Here is a 22,453-nt window from a genome sequence, read left to right as displayed (position 1 = left end):
TGAACAAAAAAATTATGTGTTTCGGAACTGAATGAGCCATATCCACACAAATTATGAGTCATGAAACAGAAAGCCATTGGTAATATCTAGATGAAATACATATCTAAACAAGAAACATAACAATCAGCTCTTCAAAAATGAGAAACACATGAACAATGGCTGAGGATAGATGTCTGCCAGTCAGAATACAGTCTTCCCATAATTATATATGTGCTCCTATATATATCTAGTTTTTGTGCTCTTTTGTACCAGTTAGGTAATGACATTCTAATCCTTCCTAATTGAGGGAGACAGTGTGTTTCCCCTCCAAAAATGGGACGGTGATCAATTCTGGTGTCAAATATTCTCAAAATTAGTGTTAGTGAATACACAAAACTCAGTCACAATTATCAACTATATCTTTCATATTCTTCTTCTCTTTAGTTTTATTTTTTTCTTGTTTACACATTTTTCTCTTATGGTCTTTTTTCATCAATATTCTGTGATTTTTTCTGGTTTTTTGATCTCATCTCTGACATATGGTATTCATTATTCACAATTCAATATTAGTAATCTGAAAATTGAATCTTAATTATGCAATATCATGTTATTCCCAAGTTGTACCCTAGATGCTTTGCCTTCCCTTATCCAGAGTTTAATTTTTTATCTTCCAATTGCAAATCTTTCATCTATCTCTTAGTATTTTCCAACAATTTAATAAGACAAAAACTTCAATTTTAAAATGTGTTTATTTTCATTCTCTTCAAGCTGTTTTAGTTTTGGTGAAAATAAAGAAGCATTCTTCTGCTATCTTATAACTTTCTTCATTTTAGAATGATATAGCTTACATTTAAATACATCAAACAATGGAGAATAATAATGCGACACATGCAGACAGAAAAAAATTGAAGCTGGAAAGTTAAAGTAAACATGTAATGTCTTGTATTACCTTTAATGCTTCCCTGTCTAGCTTTCTTGTATAAGCCCTTAACATCACGTTGTTCACATACATTCAGCGGTGTGTCAACAAAGACTTCAAAAAATGGCAAATCACTTTCCTTGTGGATTTTACGTGCCATTTCTCTGTCCTGTAATGTTCGGTAAAAAAGATACTAATATATTTTTTGAAATTTCCATGTGAAAAAGTCATGTACTAAACACACTGGTAGAAACTGAATACACCAGACCCTTGTTATGAACACAAAAATTAATAAAAAATAATGCATTTCAGAACTTCACACATAAAAAGAAGTTTTAGATGTTTTCATTGTACCTTTGTCACCACAGAATTGTCTTACAACAATGGAAATAGTATTGTATGTTAATAACATTCTTCCTTTTTATAAAAACTTTTGTTTTAAAAGGAAATTAAGTTTTAAACTTACAGCAGCAAATGGAGAAACAAAACTGCATAGTGCAACAACTCCACTGTCAGCAAACAACTTCGCCACTTCAGCCACCCTACGAATGTTTTCTTCACGATCTTCCTTGCTGAAGCCAAGATCTTTATTGAGACCTGTTCTCACATTGTCTCCATCAAGACCATATGAAGGTATACCTCGTGAGATGAGATATGCTTCCAGTTCAAATGCAATAGATGTTTTTCCTGCTCCAGACAGTCCTATGGGAAAGAAATTTATATTAGTATGACAGCAGACTAAAACTAGGAAAAACTCAACATTAGTAACAGGGTTATTGAAGACATGTACCTGTATTAAAGTCAGAATATCATTCATGTTCAAGATTAAATTACAACAATAACAGTATAAAGATAACACAGCCAGATTTTTAAATTGAGCTATTTGGAGTGGCTGTTTTTCAATTATTAAGTTCATTTTTGAGGTGAGCAATAGCCTGCTTCTATTACAGCTAAACACATCTCCTACAGAAATCTTGGCTGTTACAAATATGTTATGATGGAGTTGAAAACATGTCAAAATAAAGAAATCATTAATTTGTATGGAATTATTTTGGCAAATGTTTAAAATACTAACTAAGCACATTTTATGATTAAAACTTGAAGCCAGCTCATTGGACTACCACTAAGTCAGTACACTCAGCATATCTGTTCTCATTTTGTAAGTATTTATTGTATATGCTTCTTTTCTATGTTCCACATCCCAGATGATCTCTTCACTGTGGATCAATTGGAATCTTTGAGAAGATATGGGATATGCCATCAAAACCAATTGAGTGTAGTTTTTGTTTTATAATATGAGGGATTTTAATTGGTGTGACTGGATCAAGAAACAATGTTCTGGAAAATTTTGGGGAACACATAAGACATGCTGAAACATTGCTAAATGCGTTCTTTGGAAACTACCAAGAACAAATAGTTTGGAACTATGCTGATGATGGAAATATCTTGTATCTAACGGCAACAGACATACTTGATGTCTTTGGGATGCCCACATCAAAATGGTATCAGTGATCATGACAACAATGATTACCAAAGTACAAAGGATGACAAAAACATTCAGAAGGATATATATGTTCAGCAATCGATAATGTCATATCTCGATGAGGAACTTGAAACTTGAGCAGGGCAGGAGCAGATAGAAGATCTATGGCTCAAGTTTAAAATAATAGTTAATCATGCAGTGGATAGATATGTACCCAGTAGAACAGTTTATAATGGGAACAACCACCCATGGTCTACAGTCACTGTAAAGAAACTTCTAAAGAAACGGGGAGCACTGTGTAATAGGTGTAAAACAAAGCATAGGACTGTAGATAGAGAGATGCTGAATGAAATGTGTTTGGCTGTCAAGGGAGCAATGCATGATGCCTTCAATGACTACCTCAGCAGAATATTGCAAAATGATCTTTCACAAAGCCCAAAGAAAAGTGGTCGATGGAAAGGCTGTTAGTGGTACCAAAGTGAGTGTCCAGCTCTAGTGAATGAGACAGGAGCTAAAATTGAGGTGAAATGCTTAACTCCATTTTCAAATGTTCTTTTATGAAGGAAAACCAAGGAGAGTTGCCCCAAATAAGTCCTTGTAGCACTGAAAAGACGAGTGAAATCAATTTTAGTGTCAGTGATGTTCAGAAACAGCTGAAGTAATTAAAACTAAAGAAAAGTGTAGGGCCCAATGAAATCACTATCCGACTCTATATAGAATTTCTGGCTGAGTTAGCCCCTCTCCTAACTACAATGTATCATAGATACCTCAAACAACAAAATATGCCTAGTGGTTGGAAGTAATCGTATGTAATAGCTGTCTACAAGAAGGGTAGTAGGAGTTCTCCACAAAACTACCATCCAATATCCCTCACATCAATTTGTTGCAGAGTCTTAGAACATATTATGAGCTCTAACATAATGAGGTATCTTGAACAGAATGACCTCCTCCATGCCAATCAGCATGGATTCTGTAAACACCGATCACATGAAACCCAACTCACACTTTTCTGAAATGACACACTGAAAGTTTTGGATCAAAGCAATCAGGTAGATGCAATATTTAATGATTTCCAAAAAACATTTGACTCACTTATGCTTGTTGTCAAAACTTTGATCTTATGCAGGTGATGCAGTTATCTGTTATGAAGTACTGTCTAAAGGAAGCTGCATAAATATTCAGTTAGATCTAAGATTTCAAAGTGGTGCAAAGAATGGCAACTTCCCTCAAATGTTCAGATATGCAATATTGTGCATCTCATAAAATGAAAAAAACATAGTGTCCTATGAGTATAATATCAGTCAGTCAAGTTGGACTTGGCCAACTCGTACACATATCTGCGTGTAAGTCCCTGTAAGAATATGAAATTGAATGATCAGTTAAGTTCATTTGTCAGTAACACATGTTGACTTCACTTTATTGGCAGAATACTGGAGAAGTGCAATCAGTCTACAAAGGAGACTGTTTACAAATCATTCATGCTACCCATTCTAAAATATTGCTGAAGGGCATGAGACCCGTACGAAATAGGACTAACTGTGCATATTGAATGTATACGGGCAAGGGCAACATGAATTGCCAAAGGTTTGTTTGACCCATGGAAGAGTGTTACAGTGGTGCTGAAGAAACTCAACTAGCAGACTTTTCAAGATAGACTTAATCTACTGTACCATGAGAAAGTCTATTGACTAAAGTTTCGAGAACTGGTTTGAAATGGCGACTCTAGGAATTTACTATAACCCCCTACATATTGCTCACATACAGATTGTGAGGACAAGATAAGAATAATTACAGTGTACACAGAGGGATTCAAACAATTATTCCTCCCCTAGCTCTAAACATAAACGGAATGGTATGAAACCCTAATAACTGGTACAATGGGAGAAACCCTCTGCCATGCACTTCACAGTGGTTTGCAGAGTAAAGAGAAGAAACCTCATTGCAAATGTTTATGAAGTGGTTATTGATTACTTCACGTATTTATCTGTGGTCAGAGACAACTATTTATCTGTGGTCAGAGACAACCCTATCCTCATTCTTAATGTATATTATTGTCTGGCACTTGCTTTTCTTACCAACTGTTCTTTTATTGCTTCCCACATGGCTTTAGGTTTATTCCTAGTGTTGAATATAATTTGCAGGTTGTAGTCTCTTGGCTTTGTGAATAACTTGAGAATTTTTCATACAGTCTGAAATAGTCATGAAATAACTCACTATATGGAACTCTATTGTATACAAGAAACTATTTTTTTATTTTTGTGAGATATTTGTATTTCTAAATTTAATTATTTCTGCACTGGTGCTGTATAGATGTAAATCTGAAAGAAGATGCTACATCATAACAGTACTGCAGAGTACCCATCAGTTCACTTATTTTAATGTCAACATGACAGGCATTGTGAACATCCATCCAGTCAGCAGTGTGAAGCAAATGTGTGAGAGTTGCTACAATATTCTTATTTCCCGCTGATACTTGTTTCTATAAATGCTTATCTGTGTTTGGCACAGCTATATTCAATATCAAATAGTTACTATCAAATGTTTCATTAAAAATAATGTTTAATGTATGTGACAATGAATTGTCGGTATTAAGAAAACTGTCAATAGTAGAGGAACTAGCAGGTTTTATTCTTCCAGGTCTGTGGTTCATATTATCCATGTTATAGCATTTTAACATATACACTAGTTTTTGCCAAGCTCTTCAATCAAGTATATTAATGTAATCATAGAGCAGAATATTAGGGTACTTTGAGCTGTACACTTGGATCACATGTCTAGTTTTGAAATGAATACTGGTAAGCTACGATCAGGTGATCAATAGAATCATATAACTAAAAGCTTAATGAATTTAATCTATACTAATACATGTTCAAATGTTTTTGTAGTTCAGTTGTGTGGTTTTGAGTGCTGGATTACAGTCTACACTATCTCTGGTAAGAATTAGACACCTTTTTGCCACCTCTGCAGAAATGATTAGTACAGAGGTAGCCTGGAAGTGAAAAATAGCCAATTTCATCATACCTGAAGCAATGCTTAGCTACACAAAGCAAATCTACAGTTTTTGGATGGTTTCTAAGTATATTTATAAGTCTCAACTTTTGTTTCTTATGCTTGGCAGATTTTTGAAGAAAAAAGGCTGTAATATGATAATGGAATTTCAATAAATATGTTTTGACTGGCATACAAACTAGATGCTACTGCTCAGTGGTCAGAGACATTGATTTATGCTGCAGTCTTTGTAAACACATATTACCATTAATCAAGGGTAAGTGAGAATAGTACATAAAAAGTGCAGCATATTCCAAATAGTATCTTCTGTCTTTAGTACTCCTTTCACCTTCCATGTAGAAGTAAGGTGAAATGATATCTGGAAATATAGCAAGATTATATCCCAATTAATTTTTCTTTGTATAAATACTGCATTGTTTCATTTAATGGGGATAATGTGGATCAATATCTGATTAATAAATTTTATAGATGGTTTTACAGTTGTTTGCCTGTTCAGCAGGCTAACTATTGTATTATTCATGAAAAGTTCACTCGAGTCCACCATCTGACAGCTTTCTGAGTATTTCTTGTGAGAACAGATGAAGTAAGAGATCTTGCAAATCAAACAATTTGGATTATCTGGAAGTAACAATTTCTACTGTACTCATTAATCTTTTGTTAATCAAGATTCATTAGGCAGTTGTGAACATACTAGTTTATTCAAAGACATGTAAAACAGTTACAGAAAATTTTAATGTCGCACATATCCGCATTTGAATTGTATTAATTAACAAAGAATCTGAATAATTAGAAATAGTGATTTACCTAGATCATGAAACAGAATAAAAGCAGTAATAAAATCAGTAGCTAAATATTTCAGAAGATTTAGGTACCTAACCTGCATGACATTCACAAATCTAATAGCTCTGAATTCAAAAGTAGTTTACAATGTATTTTTGTCAGCCCATAAATCAGTATTAATTATACAGTGCACACCAGATAAACAATTCTGAGAATACAATATACTTGGATAGATAAAAATATCTACTCATCAAGCAGCAGCAAGAGAAAATACATAGAAGTTATGGAAGAAGTTAAGGAAAGGTTGACTGTTGTGATCTGTACAGGATGAGATTTGAAAACCAGACAGCTTAAAGGTTGAAGGTAGGGTAATAGGCAAGGCAGAGATTACTGACAAAACATTGTGCAAGAGTTAATAAGAGTGGGAAGCTAAGTGCATAATACGTGGTAGAGGTGGGGGCAGGGAAAATAGACAGGTCAGAAAATAAAAGATATAGAAAACTAAAACTTTGGCAAAATATACATATATATGTCTGCTTGTGTCTGTATATATGTGTGTGTGTGTGTGTGTGTGTGTGTGTGTGTGTGTGTGTGTGTGTGTGTGTGTGTGTGTGGGCGCATGCGAGTATATACCTATCGTTTTTTCCCCCTAAGGTAAGTCTTTCCGCTCCCGGGATTGGAATGACTCCTTACCCTCTCCCTTAAAACCCACATCCTTTCATTCTTTCCCTCTCCTTCCCTCTTTCCTGAAGAAGCAACCGTTGGTTGCGAAAGCTAGAAATTTTTTGTGTGTATTTGTGTGTTATTTTATTGTGCCTGTCTACGGCGCTTTCCCGCTTGGTAAGTCTTGGAATCTTTGTTTTTAATCTATATATATGATGATGTAAATAAAGTAGAAAGAAACTTCCACATGGGAAAAATATATTAAAAACAAAGATTCCAAGACTCACCAAGCGGGAAAGCGCCGGTAGATAGGCACAATAAATAAAACACACAAACACACACACAGAATTTCGAGCTTTCGCAACCTGCGGCTGCTTTGTCAGGAAAGAGGGAAGGAAAAGGAAAGATGAAAGGATGTGGGTTGTAAGGGAGAGGGTAAGGAGTCATTCCAATCCCGGGAGCGGAAAGACTTACCTCAGGGGGAAAAAAGGATAGGTATATACTCACGCACACACACACACAAACACACACATATCCATCCATACACACACAGACACAAGCAGACATATTTAAAGGCAAAGAGTATGGGCAGAGATGTCAGTCGAGGCGGAAGTGTGGAGGCAAAGATGATGTTGAATGACTGGTGAGGTATGAGTGGCGGCAACTTGAAATTAGCGGAGATTGAGGCCTGGTGGATAACGAGAAGAGAGGATATATTAAAGGGCGAGTTCCCATCTCCGAAGTTCAGATAGGTTGGTGTTGGTAGGAAGTATCCAGATAACTCGGACGGTGTAAGACTGTGCCAAGATGTGCTGGCCGTGCACCAAGGCATGTTTTGCCACAGGGTGATCCTCATTACCAACAAACACTGTCTGCCTGTGTCCATTCATGTGAATGGACAGTTTGTTGCTGGTCATTCCCACATAGAAAGCGTCACAGTGTAGGCAGGTCAGTTGGTAAATCACGTGGGTGCTTTAACACGTGGCTCTGCCTTTGATCGTGTATACCTTCCGGGTTACAGGACTGGAGTAGGTGGTGGTGGCAGGGTGCATAGGACAGGTTTTACACCGGGGGCGGTTGCAAGGGTAGGAGCCAGAGGGTAGGGAAAGTGGTTTGGGGCTTTCATAGGGATGAACCAAGAGGTTACGAAGGTTAGGTGGATGGCGGAAAGACACTCTTGGTGGAGTGGGGAGGATTTCATGAAGGATGCCTACGTAGTCTGCCTATGTAGATCAACACCTTCAACCCATTACATGCAGTCTCCCATCCTTCATCAAAGACACCAACCACTTTCTCGAACGCCTGGAATCCGTACCCAGTCTGTTACCCCCGGAAACCACCCTTGTAACCATTGATGCCACTTCCCTATACACAAATATCCCACACGTCCAGGGCCTCGCTGCAATGGAGCACTTCCTTTCACGCCAATCACCTGCCACCCTACCTAAAACCTCTTTCCTCGTCACCTTAGCCAGCTTCATCCTGACTCACAACTTCTTCACTTTTGAAGGCCAGACATACCAACAATTAAAGGGAACAGCCATGGGTACCAGGATGGCCCCCTCGTATGCCAACCTATTTATGGGTCGCTTAGAGGAAGCCTTCCTGGTTACCCAAGCCTGCCAACCCAAAGTTTGGTACAGATTTATTGATGACATCTTCATGATCTGGACTCACAGTGAAGAACAACTCCAGAATTTCCTCTCCAACCTCAACTCCTTTGGTTCCATCAGATTCACCTGGCCCTACTCCAAATCTCATGCCACTTTCCTTGACGTTGACCTCCATCTGTCCAATGGCCAGCTTCACACATCCGTCCACATCAAACCCACCAACAAGCAACAGTACCTCCATTATGACAGCTGCAACCCATTCCATATCAAACGGTCCCTTCCCTACAGCCTAGGCCTTCGTGGCAAATGAATCTCCTCCAGTCCTGAATCCCTGGACCATTACACCAACAACCTGAAAACAGCTTTCGCATCCCGCAACTACCCTCCCGACCTGGTACAGAAGCAAATAACCAGAGCCATTTCCTCATCCCCTCAAACCCAGAACCTCTCACAGAAGAACCCCAAAAGTGCCCCACTTGTGACAGGATACTTCCCTGGACTGGATCAGACTCTGAATGTGGCTCTCCAGCAGGGATACGACTTCCTCAAATCCTGCCCCGAAATGAGATCCATCCTTCATGAAATCCTCCCTACTCCACCAAGAGTGTCTTTCCGCCGTCCACCTAACCTTCATAACCTCTTGGTTCATCCCTATGAAATCCCCAAACCACCTTCCCTACCCTCTGGCTCCTACCCTTGCAACTGCCCCCGGTGTAAAACATGTCCTATGCACCCTGCCACCACCACCTACTCCAGTCCTGTAACCCGGAAGGTATATACGATCAAAGGCAGAGCCACGTGTTAAAGCACCCACGTGATTTACCAACTGACCTGCCTACACTGTGACGCTTTCTATGTGGGAATGACCAGCAACAAACTGTCCATTCACATGAATGGACACAGGCAGACAGTGTTTGTTGGTAATGAGGATCACCCTGTGGCTAAACATGCCTTGGTGCACGGCCAGCACATCTTGGCACAATGTTACACCGTCCGAGTTATCTGGATACTTCCCACCAACACCAACCTATCCGAACTCCGGAGATGGAAACTTGCCCTTCAATATATCCTCTCTTCTCGTTATCCACCAGGCCTCAATCTCCGCTAATTTCAAGTTGCCGCCACTCATACCTCACCTGTCATTCAATATCATCTTTGCCTCCACACTTCCGCCTCGACTGACATCTCTGCCCATACTCGTTGCCTTTAAATATGCCTGCTTGTGTATGTGTGTGTGTGTGGGTGCGCGCGAGTATATACCTATCCTTTTTTCCCCCTAAGGTAACCCTCTTTCCTGATGAAGCAGCCGCAGGTTGCAAAAGCTCGAAATTCTGTGTGTGTGTTTTATTTATTGTGCCTATCTACCGGCGCTTTCCCGCTTGGTGAGTCTTGGAATCTTTGTTTATATATATATCAAAGGGAGACTCATCTGTCAAATGTAACATGTCATGTAGAAACTGTTATGCAAACACTGTTCAGCCTTCTACATAGGTAGGACTACTACCGAGGTATCAGTTAGGATGAATGGACATAGAAAGAGGACAATTACTGGCAACACAATATTCTGTTGCAAAGCATGCTCTACATAATGACAGTTGTGACCTCAGTGCCTGTGTCAACATATGAGCCACCTGGGTGCTTCCCGTTGACATCAGTTTCTCAGAACTGTGCAGGTGGGAACTGGCTTTACAAAATTTCTTGGTTCTTCCACCAACTGGCCATAACTGACATTAACTCCTTCGGACTTAGCATTTCTGCTCAGTAACTATTCCTTTCTTCACTCCCTTTTAGTTTTCTATATCTTTTATTTGCTGACCTGTCAATTTTTCCCTACCCGCACCTCCACCATGCGTTAAACCCTTAGCTTTCTGCTCTTATTAACTCTTTCATGATATTTGACAGTAATTACCTTTCTTGCTTATCACCCTATCTTCAACCTTTAAGCTCCTAAGTTTTCAAATCTCATCTGGTGCAACCTCCGACAATCGGTCTCCCCTAACCTGGGGTTCTGAGCAACTTTTCTATAATTCTCCCCATTTCCTAAACCTTGCCAGTCCTTTTCCTTCTCCTGTCTTCCCTTCAATCCTTCTGCTAGAAGAAGAGGCCACTGGCTCCAAAAGCTTGACATTTTATTAATTTCTATGTGTTGTCTCCTGTCTTCATTTCGTGAGTAGTTTTTTTTTTTTTGCCTATCCAATTACATAACACAACAGATAATAATAAAGTATATTTTTAAAAAAGGAATCAATGTTTATTAAATGGTAGATTACAGATGTATGGGCAGGCATTATATTTGTCTTCCGCATGAGTGTGCACACACAGTGTTTAGGTGTCCCTACAGTCCATTAACCATGTATAAAAGAACAACAACTCTAATTGCCACACACAGTCTATTGTAGAAAATGAGAGAGAATAATTGATGCTGCAGAAGTATGATACCCAGTCACTAAGTCCGACGAAATATAATGACATACATACCAAAGATATGTTTAAAAGAGCATGTAATGAACAGCAATTTTTTGAGAAGCTTTAAACCGAACAACGTGGTGCAGTAGTAAAACACTCTACTTGGATTCAAGAGGATTGCAGTTCAAATCCTCATTGTGCCATCTAAATTGAGATTTTCCATAATTTCCATAGATGCTGGTTCATTTGAAAGGCCATAGCCAATTTCCTTTCCCACTTCAAAGTAGTGCTCTCTCTATCTCTGATGGCTTCATGATAGGAAGTTTCTCCCTAATCTTTTTTTTTTTTATTTTTTGCTTCCTGTTAACATTCCATTAAAGGATAAGTATTTTTTCTATTACAGATACTGCATGTTTCTTGAGGAACAATGGGGAAACTTTAACAAAGATTATGAAGAACTGTGCATTGATACATGATGGAAACATGCATACATCATATTTTGAATCTTTGAATTCCAGTCAGGAGAAGATGTTAAGTGGTTAACAAAAGTAAAACTGAAAATGAACAAAAAATTGGCACAAGACATTGTCCAGAGAGTGTGACTATTGCAAGAAGGATGACATGTTTTGAGTGCTTCATGCCTTAAATATTTTTGCAGAAAGAGAAGAAACTGTCTGAATATCAGAAGAAATGAGGTATTTCTGGAATCTTCAAAGAATTAAATTTGAAAATCTTACAAAACTTGACTGCAACATAGATTCTATGAAGACACCATAGGAAATGACAAATGAAATCAAGAAAATCATTCACAAATTCATCCATTCAAAAACCTGCTTCATAGGAATACAACCATTGAAAATCTAAAAGCAAGCTGTAAAATAAGAAATAAGAGGTAAGCGCCATGACTGAATGACATTTCAGTTTGTTTGTTTGAAACAACTGCAATCAAGACCTTTTTTGTCAACAGTCTACAGACTGGTTTGATGTGGTCCACCACAAATTTCTCTCCTGTGCCAACATTTTCCATCTTGGAGTAGCAGTTGTAACCTACATCCTCAATTATTTGCTGACAAATTCCAATCTCTGTCTTTCTCTACAATTTTTATCTTCTACAGCTCTCTCTAGTACCAAGAAGGCTATTACTCAGTGTTTTAACAGATGTCCTATCATTCTGTCCCCTATTCTTGTCAGTGTTTTCCATATCAAGACTGACATATTTTACATTATTATTTTTGCTTCCACTTAGACGCACTTGCAGCATTCTACACAAACATGTAAACTGCAGCAAAACTTTGTGCCAAAATACAAGGAACAAAAATTTATAATAGTGGTAATGTTTATTTGTTTCATATACAACTCAAATGAGTACCAACCTGTGAACCACACAGTGCATCCTCGAAAGCCTCTTAGGTTGCCAAGGATCTGACCGCGCTTGTCCCTTGACACATGATGTTTTTGCTCTGTGACATTTGTGGCCACTTGCAAAGCCTGTGTACATGCAAATAAAGAGAATTATTATAAGCACTTTTCTGCTGTTATATCTTACTGCTACACTCATAGACAAGATCAGATAAGTACAGAGAACACATGGAAAAGAGTAATAATACTGTGCAGAGATTTAATTAATTTTCTATGATACCTTATTTTTTAAGTTACTACATGACACTTTTTATTTAGTACTATGCAAAACTTTGGCTAATCAGATTTTCAAAATGTTTTTCTACCACAAAAGTTAAGAAGTGAATAAAATAGCATGCAAACTATATCTACAAATTTCATGCATCAGGAAGCGATGTGTATGCAATTTGTTTATCACAGACAGAGTATCTATTTTGGATTAAAGTAGAATAACATAACACAAAGATATTTTGAGCAAGAATTATTGTGGAACTATGGCTTTTAATCAGATCAACTGTTGCTAGAACTCTCTGCAGATTGCTTATAGACTGTTGAAGTAAAGGTGTGAAAATTCCACAGGCATCGGTGTGCATAAAAACAAGAAACCAACATATAATAGCCTTGAGTCCTGTTACAATGGATTTGCATTTGGGAGGATGACAGCTCAAGATCACATTCAGCTACTCAGTTTTAGATTTCCTATGATTTTATGAAAAATAGGACACAGCTGATTTCTTTCTCCACTCCAAGCTGTGGTCCGTCTGTAAGTATTGCAACATAAGACCCTAACTTTCTTTCTGTTTATTCTATGAGCAATTGTCTGATCTAAGTATTCACTGTAATAACTGTTCTTATCACAGAGCTGCCTTACAATTCCCCATACTGAAGGTTAAAGACATAAAAATAAACTGATACAAAGCATTAACTGGATCTATAACTACAAACTTAAGTACTTCTACTTTTTCTTTTGTTGCTTAGAGGCATTCATAGCACATTTTTGTCTGTTGTTATCACATTATTGTAGTTTATTAAATTTATGAACTCTTCCACAAATAATTGTGACCAAAAAGTTTATGTGTCAGTCCAGCTAGAAAATAATCATATCTAATATTCCTGACATGCACTAACAATAGATCTCAAAACCCATTTGATGACAGTGTGTGGGTAGGTACTGCATAGATGATGTCATTGGTGTAGAGCAGCAATGAGATTCATGCAAGTGTCAATGATGTTACATGTGCCAAACTAAACAAATCAACAAACGTTATTTCACAGTGAGATCAAATGGCAACACTCTAGAAATCAAGTGCTGTAAGACACTTATGCATACTATCATCTCCTTTAACACCCTATACAAATAATAGACACTGGAATGCAACACTGCTGACACACCAGGAGATACACACATTCATGTTGTTGCTGTACACGGAAGATCAGAAGTTTGTTGGAATTTAGTAAACAAAATACAGTGAAGCCAGTACTGCTCCAGCTAACTCCTGTTTCCTCAAAAAGGGAGTCACTGGGTGTTGGTCTCTCCACAATCTAATCACTTGCAAAGATAAGTGACAAAAGGGCCACCTGTCAAACAGCGACTACACACCTTCTTGAACATATTGCTGCTGCCTCAGAAGCTGCACTGGCTTGCCTGTGAGCAGCCACTAACTGAGTGTAGAAGCTGAGGACACAGCTGGTGTGGCAGGGAGGAGAGGAAGGGAGGGGAGGGAAGAACAGTGGTGGGAGGAGGCTACTGCAGGAGTGACCCACATCAAGGACAGCCACACATATGTGACTAACAGCAGTAGCCTAGGCACTAACATCCTGCCCCTCAGGCCTACAAGTGGCACACAGCAAAGAGTTTAAATCTAACCTACGCAGATTCAACTTATGCAATTTCAAACAAGCAAAAATTACCTGCTGTTAACACTAATAGACACCAATGGTCATGCATTAAAAACACAGTACAAGTAAAATTCCTTGGGCTCCAGCTGGATAATGGAGTGGACACAAAGATCAGTTAAAGAAGAAGATCAGCTCAACATATTCTGTACTTAAAAGTATTGCTAAGTGTGCTGGCTTTAAGGCTAGGGTGCTTGCTTATTTTGCATTCATTAAAACCATTTTAGGTGATGGAATTCTTATTTGCAGGAAATGCAGCTAAAGAAAATGTATTTATTCAGAAAAAGTCAAGTGTAAGAAATTTGTGAAAACAGGTAACTGTACATTTTGCAGAAGATGTATCTAATGCCTTAGAAACATTAAACTTACTTCTCAATATGTTCTTTCCTTAATGGTATTCATTGCTACAACAATCTCAATGTGAAAGTGTAAAGAATCCTATGAAATTTCATGTCAATGACTTGAATGGTGTATAAAATGTGGCAAGCAGACTGTAATAATGTGCTGTTGTCTTTGGGAATCTGTACTGAGAAACCGATGGAAACTCTGGAAGATATATAAATCTGCATGTTAAGTCAAAACTTATTTTTTTTTAAAAAAGCTGTCAATAAACAACACAAGACAGTCATATTACAAAAAGAAGGAAGAAATGAGTTCTAAGAAATCTGCAAACTTAAATAATCTCTTTTTTGCACGGCTGTGACAGGATAATTCTACTGTTGCATGAAATGTATTGGTCAATGAAACACTTAACCTTCACCTGCCACTCAATCACTGTAATTTATTATCCTGATTAATGGCTGTTATGAACTTTCCTCTATTTTCCAGTGCCATATACATGCAGTTAATGAAGAACATTGACAACATCAAAATGAAAAAGAAAGCATCTAATAATCAACTACCACATCAAGATACATAAAAACGAAAATGAACAAAGACATGGAATATCAGATTTCCACAAGCGGCATTTCTCACATCAGAAGAAACTGGTATTTAAGAAAAAAAAAATAAAGGGAGGTTATACCAGTCACACAGGGAAAGAAACTGATTCATACATGTATGTCACTTACAACTGCTTTTTTTATTTTTTTTATTTTTATTTTTATTTTTTTATTTTTTGAATGCTCAGATGTCACTTATCACCTGTGTTTCCAGAGGCACTGTGTAATTGTGCCTATTTTGACAATCTATTGGTAGCTGCCTTCCTTCTGTTCTATGCAGGGAATATTCTGAATTCAACACAAGCAGCACATTTCCTTCAACTGTTAGTATATAACAGTGTTCATGCAAATTATGTTTAGCAGTTATGATGATGGATTAAATTAACTCAGAAGCCAGTAATTGCCTTAAACCATTTTTAAATAAATTTTGACATGCACGAGGTAATAAAAAGAAATTTCTACTATGTCTGAGATATGCTGAGCTACATAAGTAAACCATAGCCTCTCATTCTATTACATTTTCTAAGTTTTTGCACTGAATACTAACAGAAATGACGTGCTAATTCAGCAAAGATCTGTTCTGGAACATCTTTCTTGTAAGCGTTACAATAAGCAACAAGACTGCAATGTACAGGAAGTTATATTAACTGGGTGACACTATATTTTCTGAGTTCTCCACAGTTTCATGCAAAAACGAAACTATTTGATATTAATTTTATGTTTCTACTCTTTTATGCAAAAATTTCTTCACATTTTTTATACTCAGTGATTGCAGGGATGCACAAATGGCAGATACAGGAATAGCTGAGTGCAGAACTGGAACACAGATAAATTACTCAATAAAATAAAGCCCATAGGACCTGATTGGGTGCCCATTAGGTTCTATTTATAGCATGCAGAGGAGCTGACCACTCATTTTTACCTTAGGTTAGTGGAACAACATAATGTTGCCATGGGACTAAGAGAGGGCAGTAATGATGTACTATTCACAAAACCATGTGCTATAGCTCTAATTATACAATCTCATTTCATATTTGCCACTGCTGTACCTTATGACAATTCTCACTACTGTTTTTCTATGCAAAAGGGTGAAAGAGAAAATTCTACTATACAGCCAAACACCAAACATGCAGCATGCATAGCATAAAATTATATACAGCCACACCTGCATGCTGTGTCATGTCTGGCTTACCCATGCTGAGGTTGATGATGCATAGAACCCCTAGAAGAAAAATAAGCATGTCAGTGAGTTTCTTTACCAGAACTGCACCAATGAACATATCACTCATGGGTTAACAAAATTCTGTATTACAAAGAAATTATCAAATGCTACCAATATAAAACAATAACAAAATTTAAAAGACATCAGAGGATGAAGCTTTCACATTGAAAACAAGCGATGACTGAGGTTGGTGTTTTAATTTAAGTAAGGATCTACGTGTATTATCTGCACAGGCAAACTTTCAAAATGCCAGTTTCCAGCAAACCAGTACTGAATATTTACATTTCCCAAATCAGAATATGTTTTTGTGGTTCATAATGTCAATGTATCACTTACAGACATTATGGGGTTCACACTGGCTCTCTAAGTAAGACAGTGTGTAATAGATTTTCACTGCAAATTATCCTGTCAGAGAAAATTGCCTCACACCTCTAGAATGAAAGCAAGATCAGATCAGGGGGAGAAAATAGAATCTAGCCTCAATAGATTTATCGAGTAGTTTAGGTAACACTTATGTGACTTGAACACAAATTAATGGGGCAGGAATTAAAGTATGGCTATCATGTTCACACTTTGTACAGTCTTTGTAGTGGACAGACAATACTTCAGTGATTCAATTTATGTACTCATCAAATTAACATTTGTGACAGTTTAATGATGTGGCAGTTGGGACTCAAAATGTAGATCCGTGTGTTCTGTGAACAGTGTTCTTCATAAGAAGAAGTGATTAAAGACCTTGTCTATAATGTAATATATAATATTCACTGACAATATATATGATATTTATTTTTGGAAAGTATGTTAAGGCACTAATTCCTTTTATTAAGTAGAGTACCCAAGTATCTTTGACAAAGGAGCACTCCTGGAGACAGAAGCTAAGAGGAAGACACTACCAGGTTGAAACTTTGAGTAGATCCACAAGGTGTGTGCGGAGAGTTGAAACAGAAGAGTGGGCAAGAAGATGGACCTGAGAGTTCACTCAGTACCTACAATCAGTCAGTCACAAATGCTCAAGGTGATGTGTTCCTTCAGTGAGTGGATACTTTACGTCCAAGAACAGATGCACTCTTGTTTCATGAACAATAATTATTAAAAGGAAGAAATGAGGATTAGGATATAACAAATCATCAGCAATAAGTTCATTCGAGATGTAGTACAAGTTTGGTTTGGGTGATACTGCTATACCGAATTGGCAATAACATTCTGAAAGCAACCATCCCAACATGTTTTTTAAGTGGTTCATGGAAACTGAGGAAAACCTAATTTTGATGAGACATGTGGAGACTTGAATCCCTTGCCTGCTGAATGTGAGTCCAGTGTCTCAATTACTGTGCCACTAATAAATAATATCAAAGTTACACAAATAAGACCTGTGTAATACAGTCCCAGGATTGCCCAATTCATTGGACAATATTCCAGAAAATTTGAAACACCTTAACTTCTATCTTAACTGTCTCACACACTACAAAACAATAGCTATTTTTAAGCAAATATCTAGATTTTTTAAAGAAAGAAACAGCATTCCCCTTATTTACATGTCCAGCCAGACATGATCTGGAGATCTGTATTCACAATCATAGTGCTGAAACACTAATGAGAGTGAGTGGACACTTTAATTTTACATATAGTAAATTATAGTTTTACAGTTGTTCGAGTTTGTTCCTATAACAGCTCATAATTCAGTTGCATGGCACATGTACTTCTTAAATTTTCAGACAAATGCTTTCCGAATGATGTGTTTCTAAAAACTGCAATTTCTTGGAAGTTGTGCTAGAGTGATGTGTTAAGCACTGATACAAAAAAATTATTATTCCTCATTATCCCCTCCACACATTAGGCTTTGTCTGTTACACCTACTTGTAAATGTTAGTCCCAGCACTTTCATCTGGTTTTGAGACTCCCTATGTTTCTATGAACTATTGGTTTATATTACATCATTTTATCACTTACAGATGTTAATCCAGATTCTGCTCTTATTTCTTTACTTCAGCTTCGTACACCTGCTGTAGTATGCCGTATTGCGTACCAGTATTGTGAATTTGTTTGTGTAGTTGACAGAGCTAAGTCAATTTAAATTGACTACCCTCCTAGCAGTTTGTGTGATCATATAAAAACATTACGGTGCAAGATATAATAAATGATAATCCTCAGTAATAGGTGTCATCAACTACATACTCGAGTATAGACCATAATCCAGATTGTTTTATTCCACCTTTGAAGGATGGTGGAGCTTCTGTGATGATTTTTGCAGTCAGGGGAAAGACAGATGCCATCTATAGGAAAATTGTGACAGACCTTTGGAAGAAAGATGTGGTTGTATGAATATCAAGAACTCAGATGGGAAGCCAGTACTAAATAAAGTAGGCAAAGATGAAAGATGGAAGAAATTTACAAGGGCTATAAAAGGGAAGGATGGCAGTATCATAGAAAGGGAAAGATAAACTTTGCGATTTGAGGAAAACTTACACAATGAATATTTGCCCGAATTTTCATATTGAAAGTAAGAATGCGAAATGGAAAATGGAGTATTAAAGTGTCCAATGTGAGATCTAGTTTTGAAAAAAAAATGCTTGAAAGTAACGGGGGTAATTAAAAAAACTTAATTAGTGATCTGGGGGAAAAATTAAATATTTAAGAATAGTTGCTAACATATATGATGCGGCAAAATGTTCATCTTTTCAAGGTCTTGCTAATTTGTGTAAAAAAGTTACAGTGATGTGATATTTGATTTTTAATTGGGTTCCTTCGAATTATACATTAAATTCGTGGCCTTTCGAGAACAGAAGATGCTAGAAAAGCAAATGAGATGTCAATAAGCTCATCTCTTCAAGTCGCAGCTATTAAGTGTAAAAAAAGTTGCATCGGTGTGATATCTGATATTTAAATTGGCTTCCTTCACATCAAGTACTAACTTTAGGAAATTTTGAGGAAAGAAGACACTATGAAGGCAAATCAGGTGTCAATAAGAACATGCTTTCTGAATAAGACTTATCCTTAAAAAAATATTGAAAAAAGTCAGTCAAATGTTTTGGGTTGTGTTGTTTGGGAGAAGAGACCAAACAGCGAGGTCATCGAATTAGGGAAGGATGGGGGAGAAAGGCGGCTGTGCCCTTTCAAAGGAACCATCCCGGTATTTGCCTGGAGCGTTTTAGGGAAATTAAGGAAAACCTAAATCAGGATGGGCGGACGTGGGAGTGAACCGTCGTCCTCCGGAAAGCGAGTCCAGTGTGCTAACCACAGCGCAACCTCCTTCGGTCAAATGTTTTCTGCAATGATTTGTCTAACCATAGGAAACAAAATAGGTTACAGAAACATTTGATAAGCTTTTGAATGATGCTCGAAATTGTGTCCAATTGATCGCGGCGAATCTCGTTCCCGTGGAGGGTGCGGTGCAAACACTAGACAACGAGTGCTGCTGCCCTGTGGGAGGACTGAAGCGGCAGTGAAACGCGCTGGAAAGTGTGCCAGCAGTTAGCTGCGGGCGCCGCGCGGCCTCCATTTCTCGGGAAGGCCACGGCCAGCGCGGTAGGCCAAAACTGACAGTGGCGCGAGGCGCGCTGTCGATACGAGGCTCCCAGGGGGACGATAGTTCAGCCGCCCAGCAGCAAAAGATTTCACTCTCAACCTCTCCTTCGTGCACTGTCTGTTTTTATATTTACAGGGCGACCAGAAATTATCTTTTCACTTTCAGACTTTAAAACCCACCCTAGACTTAAAACTGTACTATATACACACTATCTGACCAAATGTGTCAGGACATCCCTGTGTAATACGGAACTGACCACTGGATGTTGCAAGAGACTTACCCGCCAGAGTAAAAGGATGCGGGGACTACTGTGTTGTCAATCGAGGGGTAGGAACAGCTGAATGGGCCGATGTGGAGAGCTCAGTAACTTCGAACGTGGACTATACAGGGTGTTACAAAAAGGTACGGTCAAACTTTCAGGAAACATTCCTAACACACAAAGAAAGAAAATATGTTATGTGGACATGTGTCCGGAAACGCTTACTTTCCATGTTAGAGCACATTTTATTACTTCTCTTCAAATCACCTTAATCATGGAATGGAAACACACAGCAACAGAAGGTACCAGCGTGACTTCAAAGACTTTGTTACAGGAAATGTTCAAAATGTCCTCCGTTAGCGGGGGTACATGCATCCACCCTCCGTCGCATGGAATCCCTGATGCGCTGATGCAGCCCTGGAGAATGGCGTATTGTATTACAGCCGTCCACAATACGAGCACGAAGAGTCTCTACATTTGGTACCGGGGTTGCGTAGACAAGAGCTTTCAAATGCCCCCATAAATTAAAGTCAAGAGGCTTGAGGTCAGGGGAGCGTGGAGGCCATGGATTTGGTCCGCCTCTACCAATCCATTGGTCACCGAATCTGTCGTTGAGAGCCGTACGAACACTTCGACTGAAATGTGGAGGAGCTCCATCGTGCATGAACCGCATGTTGTGTCGTACTTGTAAAGGCACATGTTCTAGCAGCACAGGTAGAGTGTCCCGTATGAAATCATGATAACGTGCTCCATTGAGCGTAGGTGGAAGAACATGGGGCCCGATCAAGACATCACCAATAATGCCTGCCCAAACGTTCACAGAAAATCTGTGTTGATGACGTGATTGCACAATTGCGTACGGATTCTCGTCAGCCCACACATGTTGATTGTGAAAATTTACAATTTGATCACGTTGGAATGAAGCCTCATCCGTAAAGAGAACATTTGCACTGAAATGAGGATTGACACATTGTTGGATGAACCATTCGCAGAAGTGTACCCATGGATACAATTCAGCTGCTGATAGTGCCTGCACACGCTGTAAATGGTACGGAAACAACTGGTTCTCCCGTAGCACTCTCCATACAGTGACGTGGTCAACGTTACCTTGTACAGAAGTAACTTCTCTGACGCTGACATTAGGGTTATCGTAAACTGCACGAAGAATTGCCTCGTCCATTGCAGGTGTCCTCGTCGTTCTAGGTCTTCCCCAGTGGCGAGTCATAGGCTGTAATTTTCCGTGCTCCCTAAGACGCCGATCAATTGCTTCGAACGTCTTCCTGTCGGGACACCTTCGTACTGAAAATCTGTCTCGATACAAATGTACCGCGCCACGGCTATTGCCCCGTGCTAATCCATACATCAAATGGGCATCTGCCAACTCCGCATTTGTAAACATTGCACTGACTGCAAAACCACGTTCGTGATGAACACTAACCTGTTGATGCTACGTACTGATGTGCTTGATGCTAGTACTGTAGAGCAACGAGTCGCATGTCAACACAAGCACCGAAGTCCACATTACCTTCCTTCAATTGGGCCAAATAGCGTGAATCGAGGAAGTACAGTACATACTGACGAAACTAAAATGAGTTCTAACATGGAAAATAAGCGTTTCCGGACACATGTCCGCATAACATCTTTTCTTTATTTGTGTGTGAGGAATGTTTCCTGAAAGTTTGGCAGTACCTTTTTGTAACACCCTGTACACACTATCTGACCAAATGTGTCAGGACACCCCTATGTAGTACGGAACTGACCACTGGATGTTGCGAGAGACTTACCCGCCAGCGTAAAAGGATGCGGGGACTACTGTGTTGTCAATAGAGGGGTAGGAACAGCTGAATGAGCCGATGTGGAGAGCTCAGTAACTTCGAACGTGGACTATACTGTATTCCTCATAACAATAAACCTGCTGGAAACATTACACCACTAATTCTTCCGCGTTTCCTTGAATCTCATTGGATTTCATTTCACGTGGAGCGGATGCCAGGCTGTGTCCAGTGCAATCAAGTACGAATATAAGGATGCTGTGTTTCGCACACAACCGAGCAAGGTGGCGCAATGGTTAGCACATTGGACTCGCGTCCGAGAGGACAACGGTTCAAACCCGCGTCCGGCCATCCTGAGTTGGGTTTTCCGTGATTTCCCTAAAGCGCTTCAGGCAAATGCCGGAATGGTTCCTTTGAAAGGGCACGGTCGACTTTCTTCTCCATCCTTCCCTAATCCGATGGGACCGATGACCTCGCTGTTTGGTCCTCTCCTCCCAAATCAACCACCACCTCAGAGTAGCACTTCCAACCTACGTCCACTTTCACTCACATAGACTAAGCGTTAATGCGGGACAACAGCTTTACCG

The 22,453-nt window shown here is 38.7% G+C and overlaps 1 protein-coding gene across 7 annotated transcripts in view; it reads right to left on the bottom strand.

Moving 5' to 3' along the window:
• Positions 1-22,453, bottom strand: part of LOC126284242 (bifunctional 3'-phosphoadenosine 5'-phosphosulfate synthase) — a 339,327-nt gene that overhangs the window by 49,274 nt on the left and 267,600 nt on the right. For 3 of the 7 annotated variants that reach the window (XM_049983031.1, XM_049983032.1, XM_049983037.1), the window contains 4 exons: positions 16,280-16,309; positions 12,226-12,340; positions 1,365-1,600; positions 929-1,067 (listed from right to left, as the gene is read on the bottom strand). In XM_049983031.1, coding sequence (XP_049838988.1) covers positions 929-1,067; positions 1,365-1,600; positions 12,226-12,340; positions 16,280-16,309 — 520 coding nt within the window. Of the gene's footprint in view, positions 1-928; positions 1,068-1,364; positions 1,601-12,225; positions 12,341-13,656; positions 14,003-16,279; positions 16,310-22,453 lie in introns of those variants that run through there. The other 4 variants (XM_049983034.1, XM_049983033.1, XM_049983035.1 and 1 more) reach the window with 3 other exon arrangements.

Source organism: Schistocerca gregaria, chromosome 8, assembly GCF_023897955.1.
Source record: "Schistocerca gregaria isolate iqSchGreg1 chromosome 8, iqSchGreg1.2, whole genome shotgun sequence".
NCBI lineage: Eukaryota > Metazoa > Arthropoda > Insecta > Orthoptera > Acrididae > Schistocerca > Schistocerca gregaria.
This window is presented reverse-complemented; position numbering and strand designations above follow the sequence as displayed.